The sequence below is a fragment of the Dendronephthya gigantea genome, unplaced genomic scaffold (genome assembly GCF_004324835.1).
Source record: "Dendronephthya gigantea isolate DGI-Jeju-01 unplaced genomic scaffold, DenGig_1.0 000325F, whole genome shotgun sequence".
NCBI classification, from domain to species: Eukaryota; Metazoa; Cnidaria; class Anthozoa; order Malacalcyonacea; family Nephtheidae; genus Dendronephthya; species Dendronephthya gigantea.
Window position 1 is genome coordinate 106,666 of NW_021163335.1, and position 15,385 is coordinate 122,050.

Consider the following 15,385-nt stretch of genomic DNA (forward strand, 5'->3'; position numbering starts at 1 on the left):
TAATCCATGGTGATGATACAAGGGGCACCCCACCCCTCTGTATGTTCGCCCACTTGGGGGTAAGAATGCAGGACAGCAGGAGGGCTAAGTATTGCACATTTGGTTTACTTCCCTATTGCAAGTGAGATTTTGTGTACCCTCATGAATTGATATAGCAGAGCAGGGTAACTTGCGTGAAAGGTATTCTTGCCAAAAGTTTAGCTTTTTTAAATAGTCACTATTGTAATTGAACCCAGGTTATATCGTAGGGATACCACTGGAAGTGGAGAGGGGGGGGGGGCGCGCACGATAACTATTAAGGTGGCTCGAAAGGACTAAACTATCGAGCACCTTAACTTGATACAAACAGAAAAATGTTTGATAATTGTTACATATATTTTACTATGCCTTTAACATTTCATCTAGCATATATTCAAATGATTAATACAACTAATAATAGAGACGAGAAGTACTTGTTAAACTGACAGCGAGCTAAGTCATAACCTGGCAATCGCATTCCTCGACAACCTTCACTTCTTTGATGAAATTATCGACAGGATTTTCGCACTCCAAATTCACGTTGACCAATTTGAATTTCTTGGGACGACAGCAATAGCAATGGCTGGTATCTGTGCCCGGATCGTAGGAAGATTGACATAAACCGGAACATCTTCTTGTTTTAACTTTCACAGTGGACGTGCAATTATTATCGGTGATGTGCATATCTTCCACAGCAGACGCTTGACAAAGGTTGAGACTTGGCGGAAGAGTTCCTGGTTTGGGAACTGTAAGAAAAACGAAAATGTTTATCGATCATAAACTCTTGTTTGTCTATGTTCCGACCACAGTTCATATTCTAACAGGGTAGTGTCGCAGCTCCTCGCAAGAATGATTTTCATTGGCTGAACTTTACAATACATTTCTGTTTTAACCAATAGCATAGCATCCTTCTTTAGAAAGCATAGAAAAGCATTATCAAATTGGACGAAAGCTTCCGAGCACTGCGACATCTCCCTTCTAATAACTGTGTTCCGGCCGAAAATACGTACTTACTACAGCTAAATCTTAAAATTTCCCTAAACTATATTCAAGATTAATTTTCTTCGTATAAATTACGTAGTATTGTTGTAAATAATTGTGATATATACGTTTCAATAATTAGATATACTATTGATATCCATGGACTTGAAATAAAGTGGACGTCTCGGGTGAAAAAAGGGGTGTGTGAACAATTTTACTTGTTATCATTTAAAAAAGCACTTGAAAACACCGTGCCCTATTTTGAGGTAAGCAGGGGGAAATTAAGTTGAATTTTTAACATCAATTCATATAAAAAAAAAACTTATAACATGAACTATCGAATTATAATATTTATCAAACTCACCGCAAGCCGGACAACATTCAACATCCGATTCTGGACGGGTATACCCCTGCAAGAAATGGATATCAAGTTCAAAATGCGATTCAGCAATCTTATACTGCAATAAAATACAGGGTCTTACAGCTGAAGGTTTCGACTATAGTTTTATAGACGAAAGAAATTATACTGCACGAATTCAAGGCCTTTCCCCTACTTAGGGGACTTGTTCCCCCTTTACCTGATGTGCTGAATTACCTGAAGGTAATCATATTGATGGGTTCAGAACTTAGAACCTAAACTTCTACCTCTATTAAAAAGATGCATGGAAATCTTGCATTGCCCTACCTGTGCACAAGGTTCACATTTCTCGATGTTTTTCTCAATTTGAACGCTTTGGTTGAGAGGCACGCAGGCGTTTGGCACTTCCTTACAGTGAAGGGTAGTGCAAGGTCCATCAGACCACGTGCTGTTCGGCTGAAAAACCAAAATATTTTACATGTGAAAAGAATACAAGAGAGACAGTCCAAGTAAAGACTCGTGGTAAAAGGCCTGGGGCCGGTTCATTGTATGAAAGTCTTTAACTACATTTTGCAAAGTTAGATCCTAGTTAAACTCACAATACACAACTCTGATTGGCTAATTCTGTTCTTAACTACAGTTACAAGTAACTAGTCTTTTATACATCAGCTAGGGGCCGGTTGTATCAAACTATTTAACTACATTTTGCATAGCTAAATCCTATAGTTAACTCAGAAATACTCGAGTCTGATTGGCCAAGTCTGTTCTTGACTACACAGAAATACTCGATTCTGATTGGCCAAGTCTGTTCTTGACTACAGTTACAAGTAACTAGTCTTTTATACATCAGGGGCCGGTTGTATCAAACTATTCAACTACATTTTGCATAGTTAAATCCTATAGTTATTAACTCAGAAATACACGATTCTGATTGACCAGGTCTGTTCTTAACTACAGTTAAAAGTTACCTAGTCTTTAATACAACTGGCCCCAGGATTCAGGGGGTAAAAAACGTACCGGATAAAAGTTCCCTTTGTAGAAGCAGCTGGGGCATACACTCACAGATGCTACGACGAAAAAAAAAAATAGAGATCAATATTTCACAATACAACACAAAAGACCCCCACCCGACCTAATCAAATTGTCTTCAGAAAGCGGAATGATTAAAAGATAAAAGATACCAAGGGTTTATCACCACAAGCTAGTAGGAACTTACGCCAAAAAGAAAACCATTTCCACTACTTTTGTAATTGTCACCTAAATCCATATTCTTAAAGGAAAACTTCAAAAGGTAAACTCACCAGAAGGCCTACTAGACGGACTTGGCGATGAAGGACGAATAGACGAAGGAACGCTGGACACGATCGGGGAAGTTGTGATAACAGAGACGCTTGGCTTCGAAGTGGAAGTAATTGGTGAGGTGATTACGGACGATGGAACGGAAATGCTGCTACTGCTCAAAGACGGACCACTGGAAGCTGGTGTGCTGAAGGACGGTGAGGGTGAATAACGGCTACTAAATGACGGGGACGATGGTGAACTGGTAGGGATTGAAATTGGAGCAGAACTTGAGGGAGGAGGTGGACTGAAAATACTGGTACTCGGTGTGAATATACTGCTAGATGACGAGGGTATGAATATGCTTGGTGAAAAAACACTTGTTGTCGGTCGTGATCGAGTGATTGTTGAACTCCGTACAACTGAAGACGAAAATACACTTGACGGAGCAGATGAAATAGTTGTTGTTGGGACGGATACACTAGTGGATGGAGAGCTGCTAACTGGAATAGAAGAATAGACAGTTGTTGGGGGAGCCACAGTGCTGCTGGGTGGTTGAGGACTCGATGCAGTTGATGGGATTCGTGCCGAAGTTGTAGGCGATAAAGTCGAGACCGATGGCGACTTTGAAACATATGGGACTGATGTAGTAACTTGAACAGTTGTTGGACTACTGGGCTTCGGTGACGAACTGGGTTTGCTAGTTGGTGCAGAAGTAACAATTGTTGTTGGAACGGATACACTAGTGGATGGAGAGCTGCTAGCTGGAATGGAAGAATAAACAGTTGTTGGGGAGCCACAGTGCTGCTGGGTGGTTGAGGACTCGATGCAGTTGATGGGATTCGTGCCGAAGTTGTAGGCGATAAAGTCAACACCGATGGCGACTTTGAAACATATGGGACTGATGTAGTAACTTGAACCGTTGTTGGACTACTGGGCTTCGGTGACGAAGTGGGTTTGCTAGTTGGTGCAGAAGTAACAATTGTTGTTGGAACGGATACACTAGTGGATGGAGAGCTGCTAGCTGGAATGGAAGAATAAACAGTTGTTGGGGGAGCCACAGTGCTGCTGGGTGGTTGAGGACTCGATGCAGTTGATGGGATTCGTGCCGAAGTTGTAGGCGATAAAGTCGAGACCGATGGCGACTTTGAAACATATGGGACTGATGTAGTAACTTGAAACAGTTGTTGGACTACTGGGCTTCGGTGACGAAGTGGGTTTGCTAGTTGGTGCAGAAGTAACAATTGTTGTTGGAACGGATACACTAGTGGATGGAGAGCTGCTAGCTGGAATGGAAGAATAGACAGTTGTTGGGGGAGCCAAAGTGCTGCTGGGTGGTTGAGGACTCGATGCAGTTGATGGGATTCCTGCCGAAGTTGTAGGCGATAAAGTCAACACCGATGGCGACTTTGAAACATATGGGACTGATGTAGTAACTTGAACCGTTGTTGGACTACTGGGCTTCCGTGACGAAGTGGGTTGCTAGTTGGTGCAGAAGTAACAATTGTTGTTGGAACGGATACACTAGTGGATGGAGAGCTGCTAGCTGGAATGGAAGAATAGACAGTTGTTGGGGGAGCCACAGTGCTGCTGAGTGGTTGAGGACTCGATGCAGTTGATGGGATTCGTGCCGAAGTTGTAGGCGATAAAGTCGAGACCGATGGCGACTTTGAAACATATGGGACTGATGTAGTAACTTGAACCGTTGTTGGACTACTGGGCTTCGGTGACGAACTGGGTTTGCTAGTTGGTGCAGAAGTAACAATTGTTGTTGGAACGGATACACTAGTGGATGGAGAGCTGCTAGCTGGAATGGAAGAATAGACAGTTGTTGGGGGAGCCAAAGTGCTGCTGGGTGGTTGAGGACTCGATGCAGTTGATGGGATTCGTGCCGAAGTTGTAGGCGATAAAGTCAACACCGATGGCGACTTTGAAACATATGGGACTGATGTAGTAACTTGAACCGTTGTTGGACTACTGGGCTTCGGTGACGAAGTGGGTTTGCTAGTTGGTGCAGAAGTAACAATTGTTGTTGGAACGGATACACTAGTGGATGGAGAGCTGCTAGCTGGAATGGAAGAATAGACAGTTGTTGGGGGAGCCACAGTGCTGCTGGGTGGTTGAGGACTCGATGCAGTAGATGGTGTTTTTGGAACAGAAGATGAAGGGGGTGGGGTTTGGTAAATACGTATGACGATGATTTCAGCAAAGAGCTTTGGGGAATTGATGATGTAGGTGTTGATGACTTGATAATAACAAATCCAGTTGATGGCAGTTGTGGAGGTGCCGTAGTTAAGACAGAAGATAGAAGACTGGTTGACGAAACCGTTGTAACAGATGACGAAACAATTGTTGTTGGAACCGATACACTAGTGGATGGAGAGCTGCTAGCTGGAATGGAAGAATAGACAGTTGTTGGGGGAGTCACAGTGCTGCTGGGTGGTTGAGGACTCGATGCAGTTGATGGGATTCGTGCCGAAGTTGTAGGCGATAAAGTCGAGACCGATGGCGACTTTGAAACATATGGGACTGATGTAGTAACTTGAACCGTTGTTGGACTACTGGGCTTCGGTGACGAAGTGGGTTTGCTAGTTGGTGCAGAAGTAAAAATTGTTGTTGGAACGGATACACTAGTGGATGGAGAGCTGCTAGCTGGAATGGAAGAATAGACAGTTGTTGGGGGAGCCAAAGTGCTGCTGGGTGGTTGAGGACTCGATGCAGTTGATGGGATTCGTGCCGAAGTTGTAGGCGATAAAGTCGAGACCGATGGCGACTTTGAAACATATGGGACTGATGTAGTAACTTGAACCGTTGTTGGACTACTGGGCTTCGGTGACGAAGTGGGTTTGCTAGTTGGTGCAGAAGTAAAAATTGTTGTTGGAACGGATACACTAGTGGATGGAGAGCTGCTAGCTGGAATGGAAGAATAGACAGTTGTTGGGGGAGCCAAAGTGCTGCTGGGTGGTTGAGGACTCGATGCAGTTGATGGGATTCGTGCCGAAGTTGTAGGCGATAAAGTCAACACCGATGGCGACTTTGAAACATATGGGACTGATGTAGTAACTTGAACCGTTGTTGGACTACTGGGCTTCGGTGACGAAGTGGGTTTGCTAGTTGGTGCAGAAGTAACAATTGTTGTTGGAACGGATACACTAGTGGATGGAGAGCTGCTAGCTGGAATGGAAGAATAGACAGTTGTTGGGGGAGCCACAGTGCTGCTGGGTGGTTGAGGACTCGATGCAGTTGATGGGATTCGTGCCGAAGTTGTAGGCGATAAAGTCGAGACCGATGGCGACTTTGAAACATATGGGACTGATGTAGTAACTTGAACAGTTGTTGGACTACTGGGCTTCGGTGACGAAGTGGGTTTGCTAGTTGGTGCAGAAGTAACAATTGTTGTTGGAACGGATACACTAGTGGATGGAGAGCTGCTAGCTGGAATGGAAGAATAGACAGTTGTTGGGGGAGCCAAGTGCTGCTGGGTGGTTGAGGACTCGATGCAGTTGATGGGATTCGTGCCGAAGTTGTAGGCGATAAAGTCAACACCGATGGCGACTTTGAAACATATGGGACTGATGTAGTAACTTGAACCGTTGTTGGACTACTGGGCTTCCGTGACGAAGTGGGTTTGCTAGTTGGTGCAGAAGTAACAATTGTTGTTGGAACGGATACACTAGTGGATGGAGAGCTGCTAGCTGGAATGGAAGAATAGACAGTTGTTGGGGGAGCCAAAGTGCTGCTGGGTGGTTGAGGACTCGATGCAGTTGATGGGATTCGTGCCGAAGTTGTAGGCGAAAGTCAACACCGATGGCGACTTTGAAACATATGGGACTGATGTAGTAACTTGAACCGTTGTTGGACTACTGGGCTTCGGTGAGTGGGTTTGCTAGTTGGTGCAGAAGTAACAATTGTTGTTGGAACGGATACACTAGTGGATGGAGAGCTGCTAGCTGGAATGGAAGAATAGACAGTTGTTGGGGGAGCCACAGTGCTGCTGGGTGGTTGAGGACTCGATGCAGTAGATGGTGTTTTTGGAACAGAAGATGAAGGGGGTGGTTTGGTAAATACGTATGACGATGATTTCAGCAAAGAGCTTTGGGGAATTGATGATGTAGGTGTTGATGACTTTGATAATAACAAATCCAGTTGATGGCAGTTGTGGAGGTGCCGTAGTTAAGACAGAAGATAGAAGACTGGTTGACGAAACCGTTGTAACAGATGACGAAACAATTGTTGTGGAACCGATACACTAGTGGATGGAGAGCTGCTAGCTGGAATGGAAGAATAGACAGTTGTTGGGGGAGTCACAGTGCTGCTGGGTGGTTGAGGACTCGATGCAGTTGATGGGATTCGTGCCGAAGTTGTAGGCGATAAAGTCGAGACGATGGCGACTTTGAAACATATGGGACTGATGTAGTAACTTGAACCGTTGTTGGACTACTGGGCTTCGGTGACGAAGTGGGTTTGCTAGTTGGTGCAGAAGTAAAAATTGTTGTTGGAACGGATACACTAGTGGATGGAGGCTGCTAGCTGGAATGGAAGAATAGACAGTTGTTGGGGAGCCAAAGTGCTGCTGGGTGGTTGAGGACTCGATGCAGTTGATGGGATTCGTGCCGAAGTTGTAGGGCGATAAAGTCAACACCGATGGCGACTTTGAAACATATGGGGACTGATGTAGTAACTTGAACCGTTGTTGGACTACTGGGCTTCGGTGACGAAGTGGGTTTGCTAGTTGGTGCAGAAGTAACAATTGTTGTTGGAACGGATACACTAGTGGATGGAGAGCTGCTAGCTGGAATGGAAGAATAGACAGTTGTTGGGGAGCCACAGTGCTGCTGGGTGGTTGAGGACTCGATGCAGTTGATGGGATTCGTGCCGAAGTTGTAGGCGATAAAGTCGAGACCGATGGCGACTTTGAAACATATGGGACTGATGTAGTAACTTGAACAGTTGTTGGACTACTGGGCTTCGGTGACGAAGTGGGTTTGCTAGTTGGTGCAGAAGTAACAATTGTTGTTGGAACGGATACACTAGTGGATGGAGAGCTGCTAGCTGGAATGGAAGAATAGACAGTTGGGGGAGCCAAGTGCTGCTGGGTGGTTGAGGACTCGATGCAGTTGATGGGATTCGTGCCGAAGTTGTAGGCGATAAAGTCAACCGATGGCGACTTTGAAACATATGGGACTGATGTAGTAACTTGAACCGTTGTTGGACTACTGGGCTTCGTGACGAAGTGGGTTTGCTAGTTGGTGCAGAAGTAACAATTGTTGTTGGAACGGATACACTAGTGGATGGAGAGCTGCTAGCTGGAATGGAAGAATAGACAGTTGTTGGGGGAGCCAAAGTGCTGCTGGGTGGTTGAGGACTCGATGCAGTTGATGGGATTCGTGCCGAAGTTGTAGGCGATAAAGTCGAGACCGATGGCGACTTTGAAACATATGGGACTGATGTAGTAACTTGAACCGTTGTTGGACTACTGGGCTTCGGTGACGAAGTGGGTTTGCTAGTTGGTGCAGAAGTAACAATTGTTGTTGGAACGGATACACTAGTGGATGGAGAGCTGCTAGCTGGAATGGAAGAATAGACAGTTGTTGGGGGAGCACAGTGCTGCTGGGTGGTTGAGGACTCGATGCAGTAGATGGTGTTTTTGGAACAGAAGATGAAGGGGGTGGTGGTTTGGTAAATACGTATGATGATGATTTCAGCAAAGAGCTTTGGGAATTGATGATGTAGGTGTTGATGACTTGATAATAACAAATCCAGTTGATGGCAGTTGTGGAGGTGCCGTAGTTAAGACAGAAGATAGAAGACTGGTTGACGAAACCGTTGTAACAGATGACGAAACAATTGTTGTTGGAACGGATACACTAGTGGATGGAGAGCTGCTAGCTGGAATGGAAGAATAGACAGTTGTTGGGGGAGCCAAAGTGCTGCTGGGTGGTTGAGGACTCGATGCAGTTGATGGGATTCGTGCCGAAGTTGTAGGCGATAAAGTCGAGACCGATGGCGACTTTGAAACATATGGGACTGATGTAGTAACTTGAACCGTTGTTGGACTACTGGGCTTCGTGACGAACTGGGTTTGCTAGTTGGTGCAGAAGTAACAATTGTTGTTGGAACGGATACACTAGTGGATGGAGAGCTGCTAGCTGGAATGGAAGAATAGACAGTTGTTGGGGAGCCAAAGTGCTGCTGGGTGGTTGAGGACTCGATGCAGTTGATGAGATTCGTGCCGAAGTTGTAGGCGATAAAGTCAACACCGATGGCGACTTTGAAACATATGGGACTGATGTAGTAACTTGAACCGTTGTTGGACTACTGGCTTCGGTGACGAAGTGGGTTTGCTAGTTGGTGCAGAAGTAACAATTGTTGTTGGAACGGATACACTAGTGGATGGAGAGCTGCTAGCTGGAATGGAAGAATAGACAGTTGTTGGGGGAGCCACAGTGCTGCTGGGTGGTTGAGGACTCGATGCAGTTGATGGGATTCGTGCCGAAGTTGTAGGCGATAAAGTCGAGACCGATGGCGACTTTGAAACATATGGGACTGATGTAGTAACTTGAACCGTTGTTGGACTACTGGGCTTCGGTGACGAAGTGGGTTTGCTAGTTGGTGCAGAAGTAACAATTGTTGTTGGAACGGATACACTAGTGGATGGAGAGCTGCTAGCTGGAATGGAAGAATAGACAGTTGTTGGGGGGATCACAGTGCTGCTGGGTGGTTGAGGACTCGATGCAGTAATGTGTTTTGGACAGAAGAGAGGGGGTGGTGTGGTAAATACGTATGATGATGATTTCAGCAAAGAGCTTGGGGAATTGATGATGTAGGTGTGATGACTTGATAATAACAAATCCAGTTGATGGCAGTTGTGGAGGTGCCGTAGTTAAGACAGAAGATAGAAGACTGGTTGACGAAACCGTTGTAACAGATGACGAAACAATTGTTGTTGGAACCGATACACTAGTGGATGGAGAGCTGCTAGCTGGAATGGAAGAATAGACAGTTGTTGGGGGAGCCAAAGTGCTGCTGGGTGGTTGAGGACTCGATGCAGTTGATGGGATTCGTGCCGAAGTTGTAGGCGATAAAGTCAACACCGATGGCGACTTTGAAACATATGGGACTGATGTAGTAACTTGAACCGTTGTTGGACTACTGGGCTTCGGTGACGAAGTGGGTTTGCTAGTTGGTGCAGAAGTAACAATTGTTGTTGGAACGGATACACTAGTGGATGGAGAGCTGCTAGCTGGAATGGAAGAATAGACAGTTGTTGGGGGAGCCACAGTGCTGCTGGGTGGTTGAGGACTCGATGCAGTTGATGGGATTCGTGCCGAAGTTGTAGGCGATAAAGTCGAGACCGATGGCGACTTTGAAACATATGGGACTGATGTAGTAACTTGAACAGTTGTTGGACTACTGGGCTTCGGTGACGAACTGGGTTTGCTAGTTGGTGCAGAAGTAACAATTGTTGTTGGAACGGATACACTAGTGGATGGAGAGCTGCTAGCTGGAATGGAAGAATAAACAGTTTTGGGGGAGCCACAGTGCTGCTGGGTGGTTGAGGACTCGATGCAGTTGATGGGATTCGTGAAGTTGTAGGCGATAAAGTCGACACGGATGGCGACTTTGAAACATATGGGACTGATGTAGTAACTTGAACCGTTGTTGGACTACTGGGTTTCGGTGACGAAGTGGGTTTGCTAGTTGTTGCAGAAGTGACAATTGTTGTTGGAACGGATACACTAGTGGATGGAGAGCTGCTAGCTGGAATGGAAGAATAGACAGTTGTTGGGGGAGCCAAAGTGCTGCTGGGTGGTTGAGGACTCGATGCAGTTGATGGGATTCGTGCCGAAGTTGTAGGCGATAAAGTCAACACCGATGGCGACTTTGAAACATATGGGACTGATGTAGTAACTTGAACCGTTGTTGGACTACTGGGCTTCGGTGACGAAGTGGGTTTGCTAGTTGGTGCAGAAGTAACAATTGTTGTTGGAACGGATACACTAGTGGATGGAGAGCTGCTAGCTGGAATGGAAGAATAGACAGTTGTTGGGGAGTCACAGTGCTGCTGGGTGGTTGAGGACTCGATGCAGTAGATGGTGTTTTTGGAACAGAAGATGAAGGGGTGGTGGTTTGGTAAATACGTATGATGATGATTTCAGCAAAGAGCTTTGGGGAATTGATGATGTAGGTGTTGATGACTTGATAATAACAAATCCAGTTGATGGCAGTTGTGGAGGTGCCGTAGTTAAGACAGAAGATAGAAGACTGGTTGACGAAACCGTTGTAACAGATGACGAAACAATTGTTGTTGGAACCGATACACTAGTGTGGAGAGCTGCTAGCTGGAATGGAAGTATAGACAGTTGTTGGGGAGTCACAGTGCTGCTGGGTGGTTGAGGACTCGATGCAGTTGATGGGATTCGTGCCGAAGTTGTAGGCGATAAAGTCGAGACCGATGGCGACTTTGAAACATATGGGACTGATGTAGTAACTTGAACCGTTGTTGACTACTGGCTTCGGTGACGAAGTGGGTTTGCTAATTGGTGCAGAAGTAACAATTGTTGTTGGAACGGATACACTAGTGGATGGAGAGCTGCTAGCTGGAATGGAAGAATAGACAGTTGTTGGGGGAGCCACAGTGCTGCTGGGTGGTTGAGGACTCGATGCAGTTGATGGGATTCGTGCCGAAGTTGTAGGCGATAAAGTCGAGACCGATGGCGACTTTGAAACATATGGACTGATGTAGTAACTTGAACAGTTGTTGGACTACTGGGCTTCGGTGACGAACTGGGTTTGCTAGTTGGTGCAGAAGTAACAATTGTTGTTGGAACGGATACACTAGTGGATGGAGAGCTGCTAGCTGGAATGGAAGAATAGACAGTTGTTGGGGGAGCCACAGTGCTGCTGGGTGGTTGAGGACTCGATGCAGTTGATGGGATTCGTGCCGAAGTTGTAGGCGATAAAGTCGAGACCGATGGCGACTTTGAAACATATGGGACTGATGTAGTAACTTGAACCGTTGTTGGACTACTGGGCTTCGGTGACGAACTGGGTTTGCTAGTTGGTGCAGAAGTAACAATTGTTGTTGGAACGGATACACTAGTGGATGGAGAGCTGCTAGCTGGAATGGAAGAATAACAGTTGTTGGGGGAGCCACAGTGCTGCTGGGTGGTTGAGGACTCGATGCAGTTGATGGGATTCGTGAAGTTGTAGGCGATAAAGTCAACACGGATGGCGACTTTGAAACATATGGGACTGATGTAGTAACTTGAACCGTTGTTGGACTACTGGGCTTCGGTGACGAAGTGGGTTTGCTAGTTGGTGCAGAAGTAACAATTGTTGTTGGAACGGATACACTAGTGGATGGAGAGCTGCTAGCTGGAATGGAAGAATAGACAGTTGTTGGGGGAGCCAAAGTGCTGCTGGGTGGTTGAGGACTCGATGCAGTTGATGGGATTCGTGCCGAAGTTGTAGGCGATAAAGTCAACACCGATGGCGACTTTGAAACATATGGGACTGATGTAGTAACTTGAACCGTTGTTGGACTACTGGGCTTCGGTGACGAACTGGGTTTGCTAGTTGGTGCAGAAGTAACAATTGTTGTTGGAACGGATACACTAGTGGATGGAGAGCTGCTAGCTGGAATGGAAGAATAGACAGTTGTTGGGGGAGCCACAGTGCTGCTGGGTGGTTGAGGACTCGATGCAGTTGATGGGATTCGTGCCGAAGTTGTAGGCGATAAAGTCGAGACCGATGGCGACTTTGAAACATATGGGACTGATGTAGTAACTTGAACCGTTGTTGGACTACTGGGCTTCGGTGACGAACTGGGTTTGCTAGTTGGTGCAGAAGTAACAATTGTTGTTGGAACGGATACACTAGTGGATGGAGAGCTGCTAGCTGGAATGGAAGAATAGACAGTTGTTGGGGGAGCCAAAGTGCTGCTGGGTGGTTGAGGACTCGATGCAGTTGATGGGATTCGTGCCGAAGTTGTAGGCGATAAAGTCAACACCGATGGCGACTTTGAAACATATGGGACTGATGTAGTAACTTGAACCGTTGTTGGACTACTGGGCTTCGGTGACGAAGTGGGTTTGCTAGTTGGTGCAGAAGTAACAATTGTTGTTGGAACGGATACACTAGTGGATGGAGAGCTGCTAGCTGGAATGGAAGAATAGACAGTTGTTGGGGGAGCCACAGTGCTGCTGGGTGGTTGAGGACTCGATGCAGTAGATGGTGTTTTTGGAACAGAAGATGAAGGGGGTGGTGGTTTGGTAAATACGTATGATGATGATTTCAGCAAAGAGCTTTGGGGAATTGATGATGTAGGTGTTGATGACTTGATAATAACAAATCCAGTTGATGGCAGTTGTGGAGGTGCCGTAGTTAAGACAGAAGATAGAAGACTGGTTGACGAAACCGTTGTAACAGATGACGAAACAATTGTTGTTGGAACGGATACACTAGTGGATGGAGAGCTGCTAGCTGGAATGGAAGAATAGACAGTTGTTGGGGGAGCCAAAGTGCTGCTGGGTGGTTGAGGACTCGATGCAGTTGATGGGATTCGTGCCGAAGTTGTAGGCGATAAAGTCAACACCGATGGCGACTTTGAAACATATGGGACTGATGTAGTAACTTGAACCGTTGTTGGACTACTGGGCTTCGGTGACGAACTGGGTTTGGTAGTTGGTGCAGAAGTAACAATTGTTGTTGGAACGGATACACTAGTGGATGGAGAGCTGCTAGCTGGAATGGAAGAATAGACAGTTGTTGGGGGAGCCACAGTGCTGCTGGGTGGTTGAGGACTCGATGCAGTTGATGGGATTCGTGCCGAAGTTGTAGGCGATAAAGTCGAGACCGATGGCGACTTTGAAACATATGGGACTGATGTAGTAACTTGAACCGTTGTTGGACTACTGGGCTTCGGTGACGAACTGGGTTTGCTAGTTGGTGCAGAAGTAACAATTGTTGTTGGAACGGATACACTAGTGGATGGAGAGCTGCTAGCTGGAATGGAAGAATAGACAGTTGTTGGGGGAGCCAAAGTGCTGCTGGGTGGTTGAGGACTCGATGCAGTTGATGGGATTCGTGCCGAAGTTGTAGGCGATAAAGTCAACACCGATGGCGACTTTGAAACATATGGGACTGATGTAGTAACTTGAACCGTTGTTGGACTACTGGGCTTCGGTGACGAAGTGGGTTTGCTAGTTGGTGCAGAAGTAACAATTGTTGTTGGAACGGATACACTAGTGGATGGAGAGCTGCTAGCTGGAATGGAAGAATAGACAGTTGTTGGGGGAGCCACAGTGCTGCTGGGTGGTTGAGGACTCGATGCAGTAGATGGTGTTTTTGGAACAGAAGATGAAGGGGGTGGTGGTTTGGTAAATACGTATGATGATGATTTCAGCAAAGAGCTTTGGGGAATTGATGATGTAGGTGTTGATGACTTGATAATAACAAATCCAGTTGATGGCAGTTGTGGAGGTGCCGTAGTTAAGACAGAAGATAGAAGACTGGTTGACGAAACCGTTGTAACAGATGACGAAACAATTGTTGTTGGAACGGATACACTAGTGGATGGAGAGCTGCTAGCTGGAATGGAAGAATAGACAGTTGTTGGGGGAGCCAAAGTGCTGCTGGGTGGTTGAGGACTCGATGCAGTTGATGGGATTCGTGCCGAAGTTGTAGGCGATAAAGTCAACACCGATGGCGACTTTGAAACATATGGGACTGATGTAGTAACTTGAACCGTTGTTGGACTACTGGGCTTCGGTGACGAACTGGGTTTGCTAGTTGGTGCAGAAGTAACAATTGTTGTTGGAACGGATACACTAGTGGATGGAGAGCTGCTAGCTGGAATGGAAGAATAGACAGTTGTTGGGGGAGCCACAGTGCTGCTGGGTGGTTGAGGACTCGATGCAGTAGATGGTGTTTTTGGAACAGAAGATGAAGGGGGTGGTGGTTTGGTAAATACGTATGATGATGATTTCAGCAAAGAGCTTTGGGGAATTGATGATGTAGGTGTTGATGACTTGATAATAACAAATCCAGTTGATGGCAGTTGTGGAGGTGCCGTAGTTAAGACAGAAGATAGAAGACTGGTTGACGAAACCGTTGTAACAGATGACGAAACAATTGTTGTTGGAACGGATACACTAGTGGATGGAGAGCTGCTAGCTGGAATGGAAGAATAGACAGTTGTTGGGGGAGCCAAAGTGCTGCTGGGTGGTTGAGGACTCGATGCAGTTGATGGGATTCGTGCCGAAGTTGTAGGCGATAAAGTCAACACCGATGGCGACTTTGAAACATATGGGACTGATGTAGTAACTTGAACCGTTGTTGGACTACTGGGCTTCGGTGACGAACTGGGTTTGGTAGTTGGTGCAGAAGTAACAATTGTTGTTGGAACGGATACACTAGTGGATGGAGAGCTGCTAGCTGGAATGGAAGAATAGACAGTTGTTGGGGGAGCCACAGTGCTGCTGGGTGGTTGAGGACTCGATGCAGTTGATGGATTCGTGCCGAAGTTGTAGGCGATAAAGTCGAGACCGATGGCGACTTTGAAACATATGGGACTGATGTAGTAACTTGAACCGTTGTTGGACTACTGGGCTTCGGTGACGAACTGGGTTTGCTAGTTGGTGCAGAAGTAAAATTGTTGTTGGAACGGATACACTAGTGGATGGAGAGCTGCTAGCTGGAATGGAAGAATAGACAGTTGTTGGGGGAGCCAAAGTGCTGCTGGGTGGT

General features: G+C 46.2%; 1 protein-coding gene across 1 annotated transcript; it reads right to left on the minus strand.

The window, feature by feature from the left end:
• Positions 1–354: 354 nt before the first annotated feature.
• On the minus strand, positions 355–14,841 carry LOC114541968 (flocculation protein FLO11-like; the record flags this gene model as incomplete). The annotated part of the gene is made up of 8 exons (XM_028561754.1): positions 355–764; positions 1,364–1,409; positions 1,685–1,813; positions 2,375–2,424; positions 2,659–3,186; positions 3,832–3,857; positions 13,894–14,255; positions 14,481–14,841. Coding segments are annotated over 8 exons (1,795 nt in total), but the record flags the coding sequence as incomplete, so codon positions are not given.
• Between the last annotated feature and the right edge of the window lie 544 nt (positions 14,842–15,385).